Source organism: Pongo pygmaeus, chromosome 10 (genome assembly GCF_028885625.2).
Source record: "Pongo pygmaeus isolate AG05252 chromosome 10, NHGRI_mPonPyg2-v2.0_pri, whole genome shotgun sequence".
Lineage (NCBI taxonomy): Eukaryota > Metazoa > Chordata > Mammalia > Primates > Hominidae > Pongo > Pongo pygmaeus.
In genome coordinates this window covers 110,329,177-110,347,271 of record NC_072383.2, presented here as the reverse complement: position 1 = coordinate 110,347,271, position 18,095 = coordinate 110,329,177, and the positions used below count along the sequence as shown (strand labels likewise).

Sequence of the window (18,095 nt, the reverse complement as noted above, 5' to 3'; positions counted from 1 at the left end):
GACCAGGCTGCTCTCAAACTCCTGGCCTCAAGTGATCTGCCCACCTCAGCCTCCCAAAGTGGTAGGATTACAGGCATGAGCCACCACCCCTGGCCCAAAAGTGTCCTCTAAAGCACACAGGGCACCTGGTTTTCTGAGGGCGGAATGTGAAGGAGGAAAGAGAAAACTTCTCTCCAAGAAATGGAGACAATTTGTTGTGTTTTAAAATCATGCAACTTTTTTTTTTTTTTTTTTTTTTGGAGACAGAGCCTTGCTCTGCTGCCCAGGCTGCAGTGCAGTGGCACGATCTCAGCTCACTGCAACCTCCACCTCCCGGATTCAAGTGATTCTCCTGTCTTAGCCTCCTGAGTAGCTGGGGCTACAGGCATGTGCCACCATGCCTGGCTAATTTTTGTATTTTTAGTAGAGATGGGGTTTCGCCATGTTGGCCAGGCAGCTCTCGAACTCCTGATCTCAGGTGATCTGCCCATCTCGGCCTCCCAAAGTACTGGGATTACAGGGGTGAGCTACCACACCCAGCAACATTATTTTTCCTTTTTTTTTTTTTTTTTTTTTTTGGGATGGAGTCTCACTCTGTCGCCCAGGCCCAGGCCTGCAGTGGCACTATCTCAGCTCACTGCAACCTCGGTCTCCCAGGTTCAAGTGATTCTCCTGCCTCAGCCTCCCAAGTAGCTGAGATTACAGGCGCCCGCCAAAACGCCTGGCTAATTTTTGTATTTTTAGTAGAGATGGGGTTTCGCCATGTTGCCCAGGCTGACCTCGAACTCCTGACTTCAGGTCATCTGCCTGCCTCAGCCTCCCAAAGTGCTGGGATTACAGGCATGAGCCACTGCGCCCAGCCCTTTTTTTTTTTCCTTTTCCTTTTTCTTTTTTGAGATGGAGTCTCACCCTGTTGCCCAGGCTGGAGTGCAGTGGCGCGATCTTGGCTCACTGCAACCTCTGCCTCCCAGGTTCAAGCGATTGTTGTGCCTCAGTCTCCAGACCAGCTGGGACTATAGTTGTGCACCATCACACCCAGCTAATTTTTGTATTTTTAGTAGAGTCAAGGTTTCACCATGTTGGTCAGCCTGGTCTCGAACTCCTGGCCTCAAGTGATCCGCCTGCCTCGGCCTCCCAAAATGCTGGAATTACAGGAGCGAGCCACTATGCCCCGGTCAGCAATGCAAATTCTTTTTTTTTTTCCCCAAGATGGAGTCTTGCTCTGTCACCCAGGCTGGAGTGCAGTAGCACGATCTCGGCTGACTACAACCTCCACCTCCCGGGTTCAAGCAATTCTCCTGCCTCAGCCTCCCGAGTATCTGGGATTATAGGCACCCACCACCACACCCAGCTAATTTTTGTATTTTTAGTAGAGACAGGGTTTCACCAAGTTGGCCAGGCTGGTCTTGAACTCCTGACCTCGTGATCCACCTGCCTCGGCCTCCTAAAGTGCTGGGATTACAAGCGTGAGCCACTGCACCCCGCCTGCCAATGTAACTTCTAAGTCGTCTTCACAAAATGGGCTGTCGTCTCAAAGCATTAGAAACTGTAAAATCCTCTGAGCACATACTGCAGTCCCCAAGTTCCTCTCCCTGTTGAAAGCAGGCAACCACTGCCATACCACACTCTCAGGTGTAAGAGTGGGATAGGTACACTTTTGGAGATCCATAAATAGGGAAGTTAATGCTTTTTCCCAAGCAAAACTGAAAGCAGCGCTCCGATGCACCAGGCCCAGTGGCTATTTTCCTCACTGTAAAGCTTCTTTGTCTCCAGCCCATTCCATTAGGGTTGAAAAGTGAGAAACAGACCAAAACCTTTGCCTTGGAAAGAGTTACCAAAACACGAAAGAAGCCCACATACCTGTGGTCTGGATACCCAGTAAGTCTTTGAGGTACTTCTCCAAGGAATCTTTCGGAATTTCCATCATCTTTTTCACAGGCCGAGTGTTTGGAACACCTACTCTCAATGTAAAGCCCAAGAGAGCTTCTAATTCCTTTAATGCAGTCTCTGGGTCATTAACCTGGTTTCAGAGAGAATATGTAGATGTATATTTTTTGTTGTTGTTATTTTTCCCTTCTTTTCACAGAATGTTGAGAATATATATACATATATATTTTTAATTTTACAATTCATGGTAGTACAGGTGTAGAGAATACATATTGAACAAGTGCCAGCAGTCAATCCTGGCCTCAGGGGCTCCTATCTGTTTCCTAGGAGGTGTCTGAAATGTTTGTTCCCTGGTGCCATAAAGACATAGCACTTGAACATAAATTTAATTTACTCAGCAAGGCCATTTTTACTTCCTGCAGAAAGGGTACACTCGCCAGCAGTTTTGCCACAACAGTACACCAAACAAAGGAGACAGGGTCATTTATAACCTGACGCATCCACCCTACTGCTGTGTCTGGTTTCCATTGGCTGGAATGGGACTTTACATTCTGTATTTGTCCTGATTGGCTAGCAACTTAGAACTTTTTAAAAGAGGCAAAGGTAGAGGAGAACAAAGGAAGGAGGAAGTAACTTGTGGAATGCTGAGAAAGGTAAAAACACCTTCAAATAAGGAAGAAGAACATGCTATGACCTAATGCTTGCTTGGACCAGTATAAGCATGCCAGGGCAAATATTTAGGTTAAATTGTGGGAGCTAAGAACATAAAGTACATTGATTTCTTTATCATGGCTAGCAGATTTTTAAGAATGTTAGCACAGGTCTTCAAATAAATGTTGCTTCTAAGAGAAGTTACTATTTATTCCTAATTAAATGGGGAGGAAAGTCTTTGAAGAGGAACCTCTACTTTACTTTTTACAATTCCCCCTCTTTTTATTTTATCATTTCTCTTCAAACTTGTTTAATATGTTTTGACTTAATTGCTTTGTTTGTCCCTCTAATAGAAGTAATTTTTCCAAATAGGGTGGAGGAGAGTTAGGAGTTAACTCTGTAAGTGTGGCAGAGACAACATTTTGTATAAAACTTCGAAGGCCGGGCATGGTGGCTCATGCCTGCAATCCCAGCACTTTGGGAGGCTGAGTGGGGCGGATCACGAGGTCAGGAGTTCGAGACAAGCCTGACCAACGTGGTGAAACCCCGTCACTACTAAAAATACAAAAAAATTAACCGGGCATGGTGGTGTGCAACTGTAATCCCAGTTACTCAGGAGGCTGAGGCAGGAGAATCACTTGAACCTGGGAGGCAGAGGTTGCAGTGAGCCGAGATTGAGCCACTGCACTCCAGCCTAGGCAACAGAGTGAGACTCCGTCTCAAAACAAACAAACAAAAAAACTTTGAAGGCAGGGAATAATATAACAGCCTACAAGAATAAGTACACCAATAACAAGAGCAAACGAGGTGAGAACTGAAGTTAAAACTTCTTTTTATCCACTGAACCAATGTTTTATTATTTTAGAAAATGGGTTATTTATTTCAGAATTCTTGGCAAGTTTATCAGATAGGGCTGTTAATCCTGTAGCACTTTTGTTATAGTCCATCAGGGGCAGTATTACTAGGAACGAAGGTACAACATTGAGTTTTAATTATGAAACAAACATCTTTTTTTTTTTGCTAGTATTATTATTATTATTTGAGATGGAGTCTCACTCTGTCATCCAGGCTGGAGTGCAGTGGCACAATCTCGGCTCACAGCAAGCTCCACCTCCTGGGTTCACACCATTCTCCTGCATCAACCTCCTGAGTAGCTGGGACTACAGGTGCCCGCCACCATGCCCGGTTAATTTTTTGTATTTTTTTTAGTAGAGACAGGGTTTCACTGTGTTAGCCAGGTGGTCTCAATCTCCTGACCTCGTGATCTGCCTGCCTCAGCCTCCCAAAGTGCTGGGATTACAGGCGTGAACAACTGCACCCGGACGTTTTTTGCTAATATTATATTTAAAGCTATTTTATTTTTCTAGGCCATCTGGCTGGTAGGTCCTAATAGCACTTGAACACAAATTTAATTTACTCAGCAAGGCTATTTTTACTTCCTGCAAAAAGGGTACACTCGCCAGCAGTTTTGCCACGAAAGTATACTGAACAAAGGAGACGGTTATTTATAACCTAACGCGTCCACCTTACTGCTGTGTCCAGTTTCCATTGGCTGGAACGAGACTTTACATTCTGTATTTGTCTTAATTGGCTAGCAACTTAAAACTTTTTAAAACAGGCAAAGGTAGAGGAAAACAAAGGAAGAAGGAAGTAACTTGTAAAATGCTGAGAAAAATAAAAACACCTTCAAATAAAGAAGAGAAACAAGCTATGACCCAATACTTGCTTGGACCAGTATTAGCATGCCAAGGCAAATATTTAGACTAAATTGTAGGAGCTAAAAACATAAAATACATTAATTTCTTTATCGCAGCTAGCAAATATTTAAAAATGTTAGCATAGCTGGGTGCGGTGGCTCACGCCTGTAATCCCAGCACTTTGGGAGGCCGAGGCAGGCGGATCGCGAGGTCAGGAGATCGAGATCATCCTGGCTAACACGGCGAAACTCCGTCTCTACTAAAAATACAAAAAATTAGCCAGGCGCCTGTAGCCCCAGCTACTCGGGAGCCTGAGGCAGGAGAATGGCGTGAACCCAGGAGGTGGAGCTTGCAGTGAGCAGAGATAGCACCACTGCAGTCTGGCCTGGGCGAAAGAGTGAGACTCCGTCTCAAAAAAAAAAAAAAAATTTAGCACAGGTCAGCTGGGTGTGGTGGCTCACGCCTGTAATCCCAGTACTTTGGGAGGCCGAGGCGGGCGGATCATGAGGTCAGGAGATCAAGAAATTGAGACCATCCTAGCTAACACAGTGAAACCCTGTCTCTACTAAAAATACAAAAAAATTAGCCGGGCGTGGTGGCAGGCGCCTGTAGTCCTAGCTACTCGGGAGGCTGAGGCAGGAGAATGGCGTTAACCCAGGAGGTGGAGCTTGCAGTGAGCCGAGACTGCACCACTGCACTCCAGCCTGGGCGACAGAACGAGACTCCGTCTCAAAAAAAAAAAAAAAAGTTAGCACAGGTCTTTAAATAAATTTTGCTCCTAAAAGAAGTTACTATTTATTCGTAATTAAATAATAAGGAAAGTCTTTAAAGAAGAACTTCTATTTTACTTTTTACAAAGGGTAGTCCTTTAGAGGGAAATTATCAAAGAAGTCAGTGCTCTGAGGAAGGCCTTCGGACCCAGGATATTTAGCTAATGAGGGAGCAGTAAAATGAGTTTCCTCTTCCCATTTAACTCCTAACCACACTGAACTTTCTATCCTGCAAAGAGAAGCACTGGTCAAGTGTTCACAAAACAGCTAGGCATGATGTGTGCACCCACAGTTCCAGCCACTTGGGAAGCTTGAGGTGGGAGGACTGCTGGAGTCCAGGAGTTCAAAGCCCTGGGCAATCTAGCAAGACCTTATCTCAAAAAAGATTCACGGCCGGGCGTGGTGAGGCCATGAATCTTTGGGAATCGAGGCAGGCAGATTTCCTGAGCTTAGGAGTTTGAGACCAGCTTGGGCAACATGGTGAAACCCTGTCTTTACTAAAATACAAAAAATTAACCAGGCATGGTGGCGTGCGCCTATAGTCCCAGCTACTCAGGGGGTGACACACGAGAATTGCTTGAACCAGGGAGGCAGAGGTTACAGTGAGCCAAGATCATGCCACTGTATTCCAGCCCGGGCGACAAAGTGAAACTCTGTTTCAAAAAAAAAAAAAAAAAAAAAAAATTTCACAATACCCTCTTGTGCCAAGAAGAAACATTATGCTGCAATGTTTGCTCTTGCCCTACAGGCCCATCAGCTCAACGATGAAAACCCAAACATAGAAGAATAGAAGCCAGGCGTGGTGGCTCACACCTGTAATCTCACCACTTTGGGAGGGTAAGGTGGGCAGATCGCTTGAGCCCAGGAGTTCGAGACCAGCTTGGGCAACATGGCAAAACCCTGTCTCTACAAAAAATACAAAAATTAGTTGGGTGTGGTGGTGTATGTCTCTGGTCAGCTACTCAGGAGACTGAGGTAGGAGGATCACTTAAGCCCAGGAGGTTGAGGCTACAGTGAGCTATGATTGCACCACTGCACTCCAGCCTGGGTGACATAGCAAGACCCTGTATGAGAAAAAAAAAAAAGAATAGAAAAAAGTTGGCATGAGACCCCCTCACATAGCTTCTCGTGCTTTACAGCAGTGAGCTGCATGGCCTGCATGGCTGGTGGCCGCTGGCTCCCCACTTAAGGCAGCATCACTGGATCATGAGGACAGTGTGAACACCCCCACAAAGGTCTTAAGCCTGCCATTCACCTCCTTTCCCATCTCTTTTCTCAACCTGCCTTCTCAGTACCTGTTTGTCTTGCTTCCTGTTGAAAATACAAGCAGCTAGTCACATAGATTTCATAATTAACACAAAATAAGATGACTATGGAAACATAGGGGAAAACCCTAAGGAAAGCTAGAGCTACAAATGTAAAAAGATTACAGAGAAACATTGCACTAGTGGCTGGTGCATGAGAGGGGATTCAAAAATTAGTGACTATTACCTTAATGGTGTGAATACCAAGTCTGGCAGCTGCTTTTAGATTTGGTCCAAGGTCATCAAGAAAGATGGACTCGGAGGGCTGCAGGCCGAGCCGCTCCAAGCACAGCTTGTAGATCCTAGGGTCTGGCTTACAGATCCCTTCCACGCAGGACTCCACGATCTGATGGAGAGATAGGAATGAGAGATGAATGTCCCGAAAGGTGAAGCTCCCACATGCACGCTGATAAACTTTTTGAAAGGAGAAGCATAAGAAGGACAGTTGAGATTTATTATAACAAGTAATTTAAGAGTGTTATGATATAAAATGATGTTGCCTTCTTACATTGAGTAATTTGATAATACTGGGTTACAACGTGGGGGCAAACTCGAGAAACCAAAGTGTCTGTTTCAGACACTGTGACCCTGTGCAGTGAGCAAAGCCATAATGGCCCTCAGTGCCATCATCAATAAAATGGGAATAATATTAATAGTCATCTTACCTATCTTAGCTCAGTAAGTTGTGAAACTTAAATGAAACTTAAGTGAGTTCCAAAACGACAAAGCATTTGGCTAATGTCACATCTTGGGGCTAAATAGAGCAGAAGAAAAACTGTACATGTCAGTTTGACGGAAAGTATTTCACCATTTTTTTTTTCCAGAAAGAAGACACTATTACAAGTATAAAATAAATACGAACTCAGTGTTTATTTCAGAGGTTAAAAACTCATCCATACTCCATTTAGACAGAAATTCCATGGGAGGGCTGACACTGTTCCTGACATGCTAAGAGGCTCCTGTACTCTGACGACCTTGCTTCAGCCACATATCTGATCCGGAATGGGTGGAGGGTGCTGGTAAGAGTTCAGGAAAACACGGGAAAGCCTTCTCAGTGTCAGGCTGTCTCTGATCCACTGACTCCATGAAAGTCCTTTCACAGTGTCCCCAGGGCTTAATCTCCTATAGAGTGGGCCCAAGACAGCCACATAGCCTATAACCAATACCCTCTGATCTGCCCTAAGAACAGAACTAAATCTCTGACTTGCCACTTGGAATGACCCAAGCTCTCCAAGGCCAAGGACAAACCCAATGGCCCCTCTCTCTACCCTACACTTGCATTCTGGGTTGGGTGAGAACTGCCCTTTCAGGTAAATAAATGTCTGGAATAAACTGGACCTTTCTGCTTTCTCTTGTCTCCAAAGGACCTGAATGAGCTAAAAAAAAGTCTAAGAAGCTACCCTACAGAAAACGTCAATAGTGAGAAGTACAGAAGCAGGGTATCTCAGACACCAGTCGATGTAACATACCAGATGGAAGCGGCAGAGCTGTACTGGCTGAGACAAGAGATGGGAGAGTGGAGGGAATTGGGGGGGATGGGGCAAAGTTCCAGGAAGCATTCGGCTCCTCTCACTAGGTGAATTATATTTGGGGGAAGTAAAATAAATTCTTAAGATTTATTTGATAAGATCTCTAGCCTTCTCTTTCTTTTCTTTTTTGCACATGATGGCATGAACTTATTCAGGGCTTCTATTACTTTCTTGGCAAAGCAGGAACTGTGGGAACAAGGTCAGTGTTTTTCCAAATGTAGATCAGATAAAAATGATTTTATTTATCAAGGCTATATCCCAGGAAGATGGAGGGAAAGCCTCCTTCTCAAGGTAAGCATGACAGAGGCTGTGTGATAAAAGAAAAGCATGGACAGAATCTGAAGTCCCTTACCGCATCTTGGGGTATCTCACCCCAGCTGCAAGGCAGAATCACCTGTGGAGCTTTTTCGAAATACACATGCCTGGATCCCAACTAGACATACTCAATGAAAGCCTCCAGGGAAACAGACCCAGCGTCTTTACAAACTTCCAGGTCATGTGATGTGTAGGCAGAGTTGAAAATCTTTAATCTCACTGGCCCAACGAAGGGTACAAATACACCCAGGCATAGGCAGATGTAGGGCTAAGGTAATATGCCACTTCCTGGAGTCCAGCAAAAGTAGCTCTTCCAAAGATGGAAAGAATCAGAAAGGGGCTCTGGTAGCAAAATGTCCAATACTTGAGTTATCAGAGAAATTTAATCCAACGTGTTCCAGAGGCTACCATGACTCTCACTATATTTCGTGAGCTGTTCCCTTTTGCACTGACTCAGAATATCTTTGGAGGAATGGGCCAGGGGAAGGGTCCTTCTGATCCATCACAACTCTAAAAGTGCTGGAAGATCAACTGCCAATCTGGGCTTTGGAGTCTCTAAAGGGAATTATCACTGCTGTTGGTTGTAAGACAAAAACAAACATTTTTAAAGTATCCAAATAGGGCCGGGCACGGTGGCTCACGCCTGTAATCTCAGCACTTTGGGAGGCTGAGGTGGGTTGATCACTTGAGGTCTGAAGTTTGAGACCACCCTGGCCAACATGGTGAAACCCAGTCTCTAATATTCATAAAAAACACTAAAACTAGCCAGGCGTGGTGACATGCACCTGTAGTCTCAGCTACTAGGAGGCTGAGGCATGAGAATTGCTTGAACCCGGGAGGTGGAGGATGCAATGAGCTGAGATTGCGCCACTGAACTCCAACCTGGGCGACAGAGAGAGACCTTCTCTCAAGGAAAAAAAAAAGAGAGTACCCAAATAGGGGCCAGGCATGGTGGCTCATGTCTGTAATCCCAGCACTTTGGGAGGCTGAGGTGGGCAGATAACTTGAGGTCAGGAGCTCGAGACTAGCCTGGCCAACATGGTAAAACCCTGTCTCTACTAAAAATTCAGGGGTGGTGGTGCCAGGGGTGGTGATGCATGCCTGTAATCACAGCTACTCAGGAGGCTGAGGCAGGAGAACTGCTTGAGCCTGGAAGGTGGAGGTTGCAGTGAGCCGAGATGGTGCCACTGTACTTTAGCCTGGGCAACAGAGCGAGATTGTCTCAAAAAAAAAAAATATATATATATATAAATAAATAGGCCAGGCACGGTGGCTCATACTTGTAATCCCAGCACTTTGACAGGCTAAGGCAGGTGGATCACTTGAGGTTGCGAGTTCGAGACCAGCCTGGCCAACATGGTGAAACCCCCATCTCTACTAAAAATATAAACATTAGCCAGGCATGGTGGCACACGTCTGTAATTCCAGCTACTCAGGAGGCTGAGGCATGAGAATCACTTGAACCTGGGAAGCAGAGGTTGCAGTAAGCTGAGATTGCGCCACTATACTCCAGCCTGGGTTACAGAGCAAGACTCCATCTCAAAATAAAATAAATAAAATAAATAAATAAATAAATAAATAAATAAATAGGTAAGGTACCCAAATATAGCCAAGCATGTCAATACGATAGGTTTATCACATGACAGGTTGGGATACACACATGGAGCAGATGGATTTAGTATAGGAAGTAAATCAGGCCGCGGAAAGCAGTAAAGTTTTATTGGACAGCACTGGTCTAGGAACTAATGTCACAGAAATAGAAGGCAACATAGTTAGTCTTAGAAAAGGCCAAAGGATCCATTAAGATATGAGGGCTGATAGAGATGCTTGTGTTATATGAAGACTAAGGTTCGAATTCAGAATGTAAAGCTGAAGTGTCAACCAGTAATCAAATGCCATAAATGTCTGACCTTGCTAAGAACACAGTGATATCTTAAAGGGTCTGTTTTCAACCTATTGCATTTAAACCTAACTTAGTCAAGTGTCTGAAGGAAAAACTCCCTCACTCAAGACCTGCTAGAAGACAGCATTTAACGTTGCACCCTGAAGTGAGGCCACAGATTCTGTTCCAATGGTTTTCAATTAGCTCAAGCTTACCACATCAAACTGTTTCCGGTCCAGGGGCAAAAAGCTTTTCTGGTTGGGAAGATAAAAATTATTGCTCAAGACTGCAGTCTGAAGACCTTTTGCCCGAATTTGAGTTATGGCCTCAGTCATCACTGGGAACTGCTTTGCCACTCGCTCACTGGTCAGCAGAGAGAAAAATGAGTCCACAGGCACGGAGGTCTTTGACTAAGAACAGGAGAGGGCACAGGAGAACAGCAATCATTAAGAGTGACAAACATTCATGGCCAACAGAAAAAAAAAAAAATGCTTATTCCTGGCGTCCTTCTGCTCTCTGGCTACAAGAGCCCAGGCTCATACCTTGCTGCCTGCAGGAACTGTGTTCCTCAGCCCCTGTGCTGAACTCTCACATAAGGTTTTTAAAAGTTATCTAGGACTAGAGTTACAGGCTGGGCACAGTGGCTCACACCTGTAATCCCAGCACTTTGGGAGGCTGAGGTGGGAGGACTGCTTGAGCTCAGGAGTTTGACACCAGCCTGGGCAACAAAGTGACATCTAAAAAAAAATTTTTTTTAACTTAGCCAGGCTTGGTGGCACATACCTGTGGTCCCAGCTACTCAGGAGGCTGAGGTGGGAGGATGGCTTGAGCCTGGGAGATTGGGGCTGCAGTGAGCTATGATCAAGCCATTGCACTCCAGCCTGAGCAACAGAGTAGGGAATGGAGCTATTTATATCAATATTACAATTAAATGAGTTCTTTATTCTGCTCATGGATTGCTAGTTGAAAAAAAAAAACAGCATATCATAAGAGGATACAGTGAACTCTAAAAGTATATGAAGTATATGTCATTTAATTTTTAATGATTGAGAAGTCATTTAATGCTTTTTGTATTGCCTCAGTATCACCATTATGAACTTTAGTTTCTGATCAATTTTTTTCTTGTTTTTAAATTCAATCTGTGTGGGTTTTGAAAACTCTTATAAGGCCGGGCGTGGTGGCTCATGCCTGTAATCCCAGCACTTTGGGAGGCTGAGGCAGGCGGATCACGAGGTCAGGAGATCGAGACCATCCTGGCTAACATGGTGAAACCCCATATCTACTAAAAATGCAAAAAATTAGCCAGGCGTGGTGGCACGCACCTGCAGTCCCAGCTACTTGGGAGGCTGAGGCAGGAGAATTGCTTGAACCCAGGAGACGGAGGTTGCAGTGAGCCGAGATCATGCCACTGCACTCCAGCCTGGGCAACAGAGCAAGACTCCATCTCAAAAAAAAAAGAAAACTCTTATATTATCACATTTCAAAATCTGCAAAGGCAAGTCTGCTATTTTATATATACATATACACACACAGATTTTAGAACAGCTTTACTGAACTATAATTCACATGCCGTGCAAGTCACCTATTTAAAGAGTACAATTCAATGGTTTTTAATATATTTACAAAGTTGTGCAACCATCACTGCCGTCAATTTTAGGACATTTTCATTACTCTAAAGAGCAAACCAGCCAGGCGTGGTGGCTCACGCCTGTAATCCCAGCACTTTGGGAGGCCAAGGCAGGAGGATCACAAGGTCAAGAGGTTGAGACCATCCTGGCCAACATGGTGAAACTCCATCTCTACTAAAAACACAAAAATTAGCTGGGGCTGGTGGCACATGCCTGTAGTCCCAGCTACTCGGGAGGATGAGGCAGGAGAATCGCTTGAACCCAGGAGGCAGAGGTTGCAGTGAGCCGAGATCGCTCCACTGCACTCCAGCCTGGGTGACAGAGTGAGACTCTGTCTCAAAAAAAAAATAAAAAAAAAAAAAGGAGTAAACCGTACCCATTAACAATCACTCCTCATTTCTCCCAAAGTCTCCTTGTACTAGAAAACCACCAATCTACTTTCTATCTCTATGGGTTTGCCTATTCTGGACATTTCACACAGATGGAATCATATACCATGCAGTCTTTTTTGACTGGCTTCTTTCACTTTGCATAATGTTTTCAAAGTTTACTATTATATATACATATTTATATATATATATATATATATAAAAATTGTGGAAAATATATGTAACACAAAATCTACCATTTTAACCTTTTTTTGTTTTTGTTTTTGAGATGGAGTCTCACTCTGTCACCCAGGCTGGAGTGCAGTGGTGTGATCTCGATCCTGGCTCACTGTAACCTCTGCCTCCCGGATTCAAGCAATTCTCCTGCCTCAGCCTCCCAAGTAGCTGGGATTACAGATGCCCACCACCACGCCTGGCTAAATTTTGTATTTTTAGTAGAGATGGGGTTTCACCATGTTGGCCAGGCTGGTCTTGAACTCCTGACCTCAGGTGATCCGCCCACCTTGGCCTCCCAAAATGCTGGGATTACAGGTGTGAGCCACCGCACTCGACCATTTTTAAGTACACAGTGCAGTGGCATTAAGTACAGTCGTGTTGTCATGCAACCATCACCATCACCACCATCTACCTACAGAACTTTTCTTACTATATTTTAAATTATATTTTAGTAGAGCTATTGCAGTTACATGAGTTATATAAAGAGCTTAGAACAGTGCACAGTACAGAAAAAAATGTTCAATATTATTATTGCTTTAAATAAGCTTTTTTATCAGAGCCATTATGTAGACAGCTCCTGTTTTAGTATCTATTAGAGGGGAGCTTTCAGGTTGCTGAATGCATGGAGGTGCTGGGAGGAGGGTGGCAGGCCCGGAAAGGGCACAGTGGCTCTAAAACCTTTGCCCCCAGGTATCTTGTCATCTGGCTGTTCGTTCGTATCCTTCATAATATCCTTTATAATACACCAGAAAACATTTTAAAAAATATGCTGGAGGAACTTAGTAAAGAATTTTTTTTTTTTTTGAGACAGAGTCTTGTTATGTTGCCCAGGCTGGAGTGCAGTGGCACAGTCATGGCTCACTGAAGTCTCAATCCCTAGGGCACAAGCCTCAGCCTCCTGAACAGCTGGGACCACAGGTGTGCGCCACCATGCCTGGCTAATTTTTTTGATTTGTAGTAGAAACGAGGTCTAGCTATGTTGCCTAAGCTGGTCTCAAACTCCAAAGTTCAAACACTTCTCCTGTCTCAGCCTCCCAAAGTGCTGAAGTTATAGGCGTGAGCCATGACACCCGGCTAAGAATACTTTTAGTTATTCATATATGAATTGAACATTGAACACCCAGGGGTGAAAGAAATAACTTTATTATTTTTTTGAGACAGTTTCACTCTTGTTGCTCAAGGTGGAGTGCAATGGCATGATCTCAGCTCACTGCAACCTCCACCCCTGAGGTTCAAGCAATTCTCCTGCCTCAGCCTCCCAAATAGCTGGGATTACAGGTGTGCGCCACCACAGCTGGCTAATTTTTTGTATTTTTAGTAGAAACGGGGTTTCACCATGTTAACCAGGCTGGTCTCGAACTCCTGACCTCAGGTGATCCACCCCCTGGGCCTCCCAAAGTGCTGGGATTATAGGCATGAGCCACCGTGCCTAGCCTAAGAAATAACTTTAAAACATGTAATGGGTTATTAGGTTTCACTTTATTTTCAGTTTAACTAACTTATACATGAATGTTGCAACCACTATTCAAGGCAAAAAGAAAAATATGGAAATGTAGGTATGTTTATCACTCACCATTTCAGAGCAAAGTCTCCCAAATTCTCGTAAAAAACCCTCTGCTGTTATTTCTGCTCTCATAAATCTCATCCAGGGCCCATTTTCACCACCTTCCATCAAGGCCTTTAATATAGTTCCAGAAGGGATACGATTCTGTACCTCCCATTCTATAGGAAGTAAAATATGCAAAAGTGGAATACATTGATACATGCTGGGGTTTAGGGAGCTCAGGAAAATTACCATACCAGTTCCTACGGCCTCGCTGCACTGCCAGGGTGGATGCTGTTGGAAATTTGCAGACATTCACAAAATGCAAAATCTCAACCTTAGACCCCCAGAGGAAGAGCAATGCTAATGTGTACTACAGAGAGCACACTGCTGTGAAGCATCAGATCCTTAGTGGTTGCTTGAGAGGACTCCGTGCACTGCATGATGAATTTTCTTCCTTGGTCTCATATTCACTGGACCACACGTTAGGGCACTTACCTGGACCTGGCAGAGACTATGGAAGCACATGAAGGAATAAGCCAGATCCTGGTGGCCCCCAGAACATGCCCTTCCTTCTATAAGCTATAGTAATTCTTCACAGCATGGAGTGAGTACACTGAAATGTTCGCCTAAAATGCTGTCTTTGTGGATAAGGAAGCAAATTTCTTCGTTTTTTCAGAAAAAGCCTCACTCAGTCACCCAGGCTAGAAAGCAGTGGTACAATCTCAGCTCATTGCAACCTCCACCTCACAGGTTCAACTGATTCTCGTGCCTCAGCCCCCCAAGCAGCTGGGATTATAGGCATGTGCCACCAAGCCTGGCTAATTTCTGTATTTTCAGTAGAGACAGGGTTTTGCCATGTTGGCCAGGCTGATCTCAAACTCCTGACCTCAGGTGATCTGCCTGCCTCGGGCCTCCCAAGGTGCTGGAATTACAGGTGTGAGCCACTGTGCCTGGCCAAGAAGGAAATTTCTGTCCACAAAGAGCTAAGGCAGTGGATGGATCAGCATCAGCATCTGTAGAATACTGGGAACATTTGTGCAAGGATTGTTTCTCCTCATCCACAGTTACTTTTTCTGTCTATAATACAGATGCTGGGGGCAAATATATACATACAACATTCATAATCATATATCTAAGACAAAATATACTTTATATATAGCTTTTGTTTTGGAATTAAAACACCTTTGTTGTTTTTTTCTCATAAAGTAGTGTCTGTGCATTGAAAATTTTTCAGATATATTTCATAGAAAGCTATATAAAAGAAAGTAGGCTGAGTGCAGTAGCTCACACCTATCATCCCGGCACTTTGGGAGGCCAAAATGGGAGGATCGCTTGAGGCTAGGAGTCTGATACCAGCCTGGGCCACATGATTAAACCCTGTCTCTAGAAAAAATTTAAAAATTAGCTTGGCATGGTGGGTTGTACCTGTAATTCTAGCTACTCGGGAAACTGAGGTGGAAGGATCGCTTAAGCCCAGGAGTTTGAGGCTGCAGTGAGTTATGATGGTGCCACCGCACTGCAGCCTGGGGACACAGAGCAAGACCCCATCTCTTAAAAAAAAAAAAAAAAAAAGAGGAGGAAAGAAGGAAGGAAGGAAAGTAAAAGGACAAGCAATCCTATCTTTCAGAAATAACCAATGTTAACAATCTGGTATATGTCCTTTGAAAATAACAAGACTTTTAAAACTCAATCCAAAAAATACTTCTTTAATTTTAGAGCTAAAGCATATAGCATTTTTCACAGTCCCGGAGTTGGCAAGCATGTGAGGAAACCGGCACCATCATATGCTGTTGACGGGAGCGTAAACAAGCACAACCTCTGCAGACAGCAATTTGATAATTTCTGTCAAAATCTGAAATGCACATACATTTGACATAGTAATTCTACTTTCAGAAATTTCTTCCATATATATTTATGAAAGTAAGCAAAGGTTATGTACAAAGTTGTTTGTGCAGAATTGCTCATAATAAAAAGAACTAGAAAAGTTAAATGCATATTAATAAGGTGTTTATTACATCAATTATGATATATTCATATAACGGAATACCATACAGATGTTAAAACATATAAACTTGCCCAAAGGTCAGCAAAATATGGCTTGGGGCCAAATCTGTCTCCTATCTATTTTTTTAAGAGATGGGGTCTTGTTGTGTTGCCCAGGCTGGCCTCAAACTCCTGGGCTCAAATGAACCTCCACCTCAGCCTCCCTAGTAGCTGGAACTACAGGCACACACCAGCATGCCTGGCTCTACCTATTTTCGTAAATAAAGTCTTACTGGAACACAACCACACTTGTTTACTATTGTCTATTATTGCTTTCTTGCTGCAATGGTAGAAGTTAATAGTTGTGACTGAGAGTTTGGCTCACAAAGCCTATCTAGCCCTTTTTATTTTTATTTTTTTTAAGATGGGGTCTTGCTGTTGCCCAGGCTGGGGTGCTGTGGCACAGTCATGGCCCACTGCAGCCTCAAGCTCCCAGGATCAAGTGATCCTTCTGCCTTAGCCTCCTGAGTAGCTGGGATTGCAGGTGCGTGCTACCATGCCCAGCTAATTTTTTTATTTTTTGTAGAAATGGGGATCTCACTATGTTGCCCAGGCTAGTCTCAAACTCCTGGCCTCAAACAATCTCCCACCTCGGCCTCCCAAAGTGCTGGGATCGTAGGCATAAGCCATCACATCCACCATGTCTAGCCCTTTATAGAAAAAGTTTACTAACCTCCAAACTAGATCCTAGACATATGCCAACTGATATGAAAAAGATGGCAAAATATAATACTGAGTCAAAAAAAAGCTATGGAACAGTCTACAGCATATGATCCAATTTGTATATGCCCCCCCAACCCCCCCCCCGCAACACACACGGGCAATTTTTCAAAAATAAACAAGAAACTTTTCACAATGACAACCACTGAAGTCTGGAACCAACTAGGAAAGGGTCGAGGTGGCAGCAGGAAATTTTCTCTGTATTTTATGCTCTTTTAGCAGTGACTATTCAATAAACGGGGTTGGCATAACTAGGTTTCAATATGGAATAGAAACTAAATTAAATCATCTTTCAGGCCATCACAAAACAAATTCCCAATACAGTAAATATCCAAGTCAGAAAAACAAAATTCTAAAACTTCGAAAATAATATAGAAGGCTGGGCATGGTGACTCATGGCTAAAATCCCAGCACTTTGGGAGGCAGAGGCAGAGGTGGGCAGATTGTTTATGCTCCCAAGTTCAAGGCCAGCCTGGGCAACATGGTGAAAACCCATCTTTACAAAAAATACAAAAATTAGCCAGGTGTGGTGGTGCGAGCCTATAGTGCAGCTGCCTGTGAGGCTGAGGTGGGAGGATAGCTTGAGCCTGGGAGGCAGAGGTTGCAGTGAGCCGAGGTCACTCCACTGCACTTTAGCCTGAGTGGCAGAGTGAAATTTCGTCTCCAAAAGAAAGGAAGAAAAAGAAAACTTTGGTACAGCTAAAAGCATTATCAATAGAATCAAAACATAAGGCATAAAAGGGAGAAAATATTTGCAAGTGATGTAACAGATAAAAGGTTATTACTGGCTGGGCGCAGTGGCTCATGCCTGTAATCCCAGCATTTTGGGAGGCCAAGGCGGGTGGATCACCTGAGGTAGGGAGTTCGAGACCAGCCTGACCAACGTGGAGAAACCCCGTCTCTACTAAAAATACAAAATTAGCCAGGGGTGGTGGTGCATGCCTGTAATCCCAGCTACTCAGGGGGCTAAGGCAGGAGAATCGCTTGAACCTGGGAGGCGGAAGTTGTGGTGAGCCAAGATTGCGCCATTACATTCCAGCCTGGGCAACAAGAGCAAAAGTCTGTCTCAAAAAAAAAAAAAAAAAAGGTTTACTGAAAATCAACAAGAAAAGTGAGCAATTCACGGAAAAACTGAATGACCAATAATATTAAAAAAAAAAAAAAAAAAAAGGCTCACTACTCAGGAGGTGGGAGAATCACTTGAGACTAGGAGTTTGAGACCAGCCTGACAGCCTGGGCAATACAGCAAGATGCTCTCTGGAAAAAAAAAAAAAAAGCCAGAAGCAGTGGCTTGTGTCTATAATCCCGGCACTTTGGAACCCTGAGGCAGGCAAGTCACTTCAGGTCAGGAGTTCAAGACCAGCCTGGCCAACATGGTGAAACCCCATCTCTACTAAAAACATACAAAAAATTAGCTAGGTGTGGTGGTGCATGCCTGTAGTCCCAGCTACTTGAGAGGCTGAGGAAGGAGAATAGTTTGAACCAGGGAGACAAGAGGTTACAGTGAGCCGAGATCACAGCACTGCACTCTAGCCTGGG

The 18,095-nt window shown here is 44.1% G+C and overlaps 1 protein-coding gene across 1 annotated transcript in view; it reads right to left on the bottom strand.

Moving 5' to 3' along the window:
• The window catches only part of ACAD10 (acyl-CoA dehydrogenase family member 10), a 71,828-nt gene that overhangs the window by 39,632 nt on the left and 14,101 nt on the right, over positions 1 to 18,095 (bottom strand). Inside the window, 4 exon segments of the mRNA XM_054442153.2 lie at positions 1,840 to 1,999; positions 6,476 to 6,634; positions 10,230 to 10,424; positions 13,821 to 13,969. Coding sequence (XP_054298128.1) covers positions 1,840 to 1,999; positions 6,476 to 6,634; positions 10,230 to 10,424; positions 13,821 to 13,969 — 663 coding nt within the window.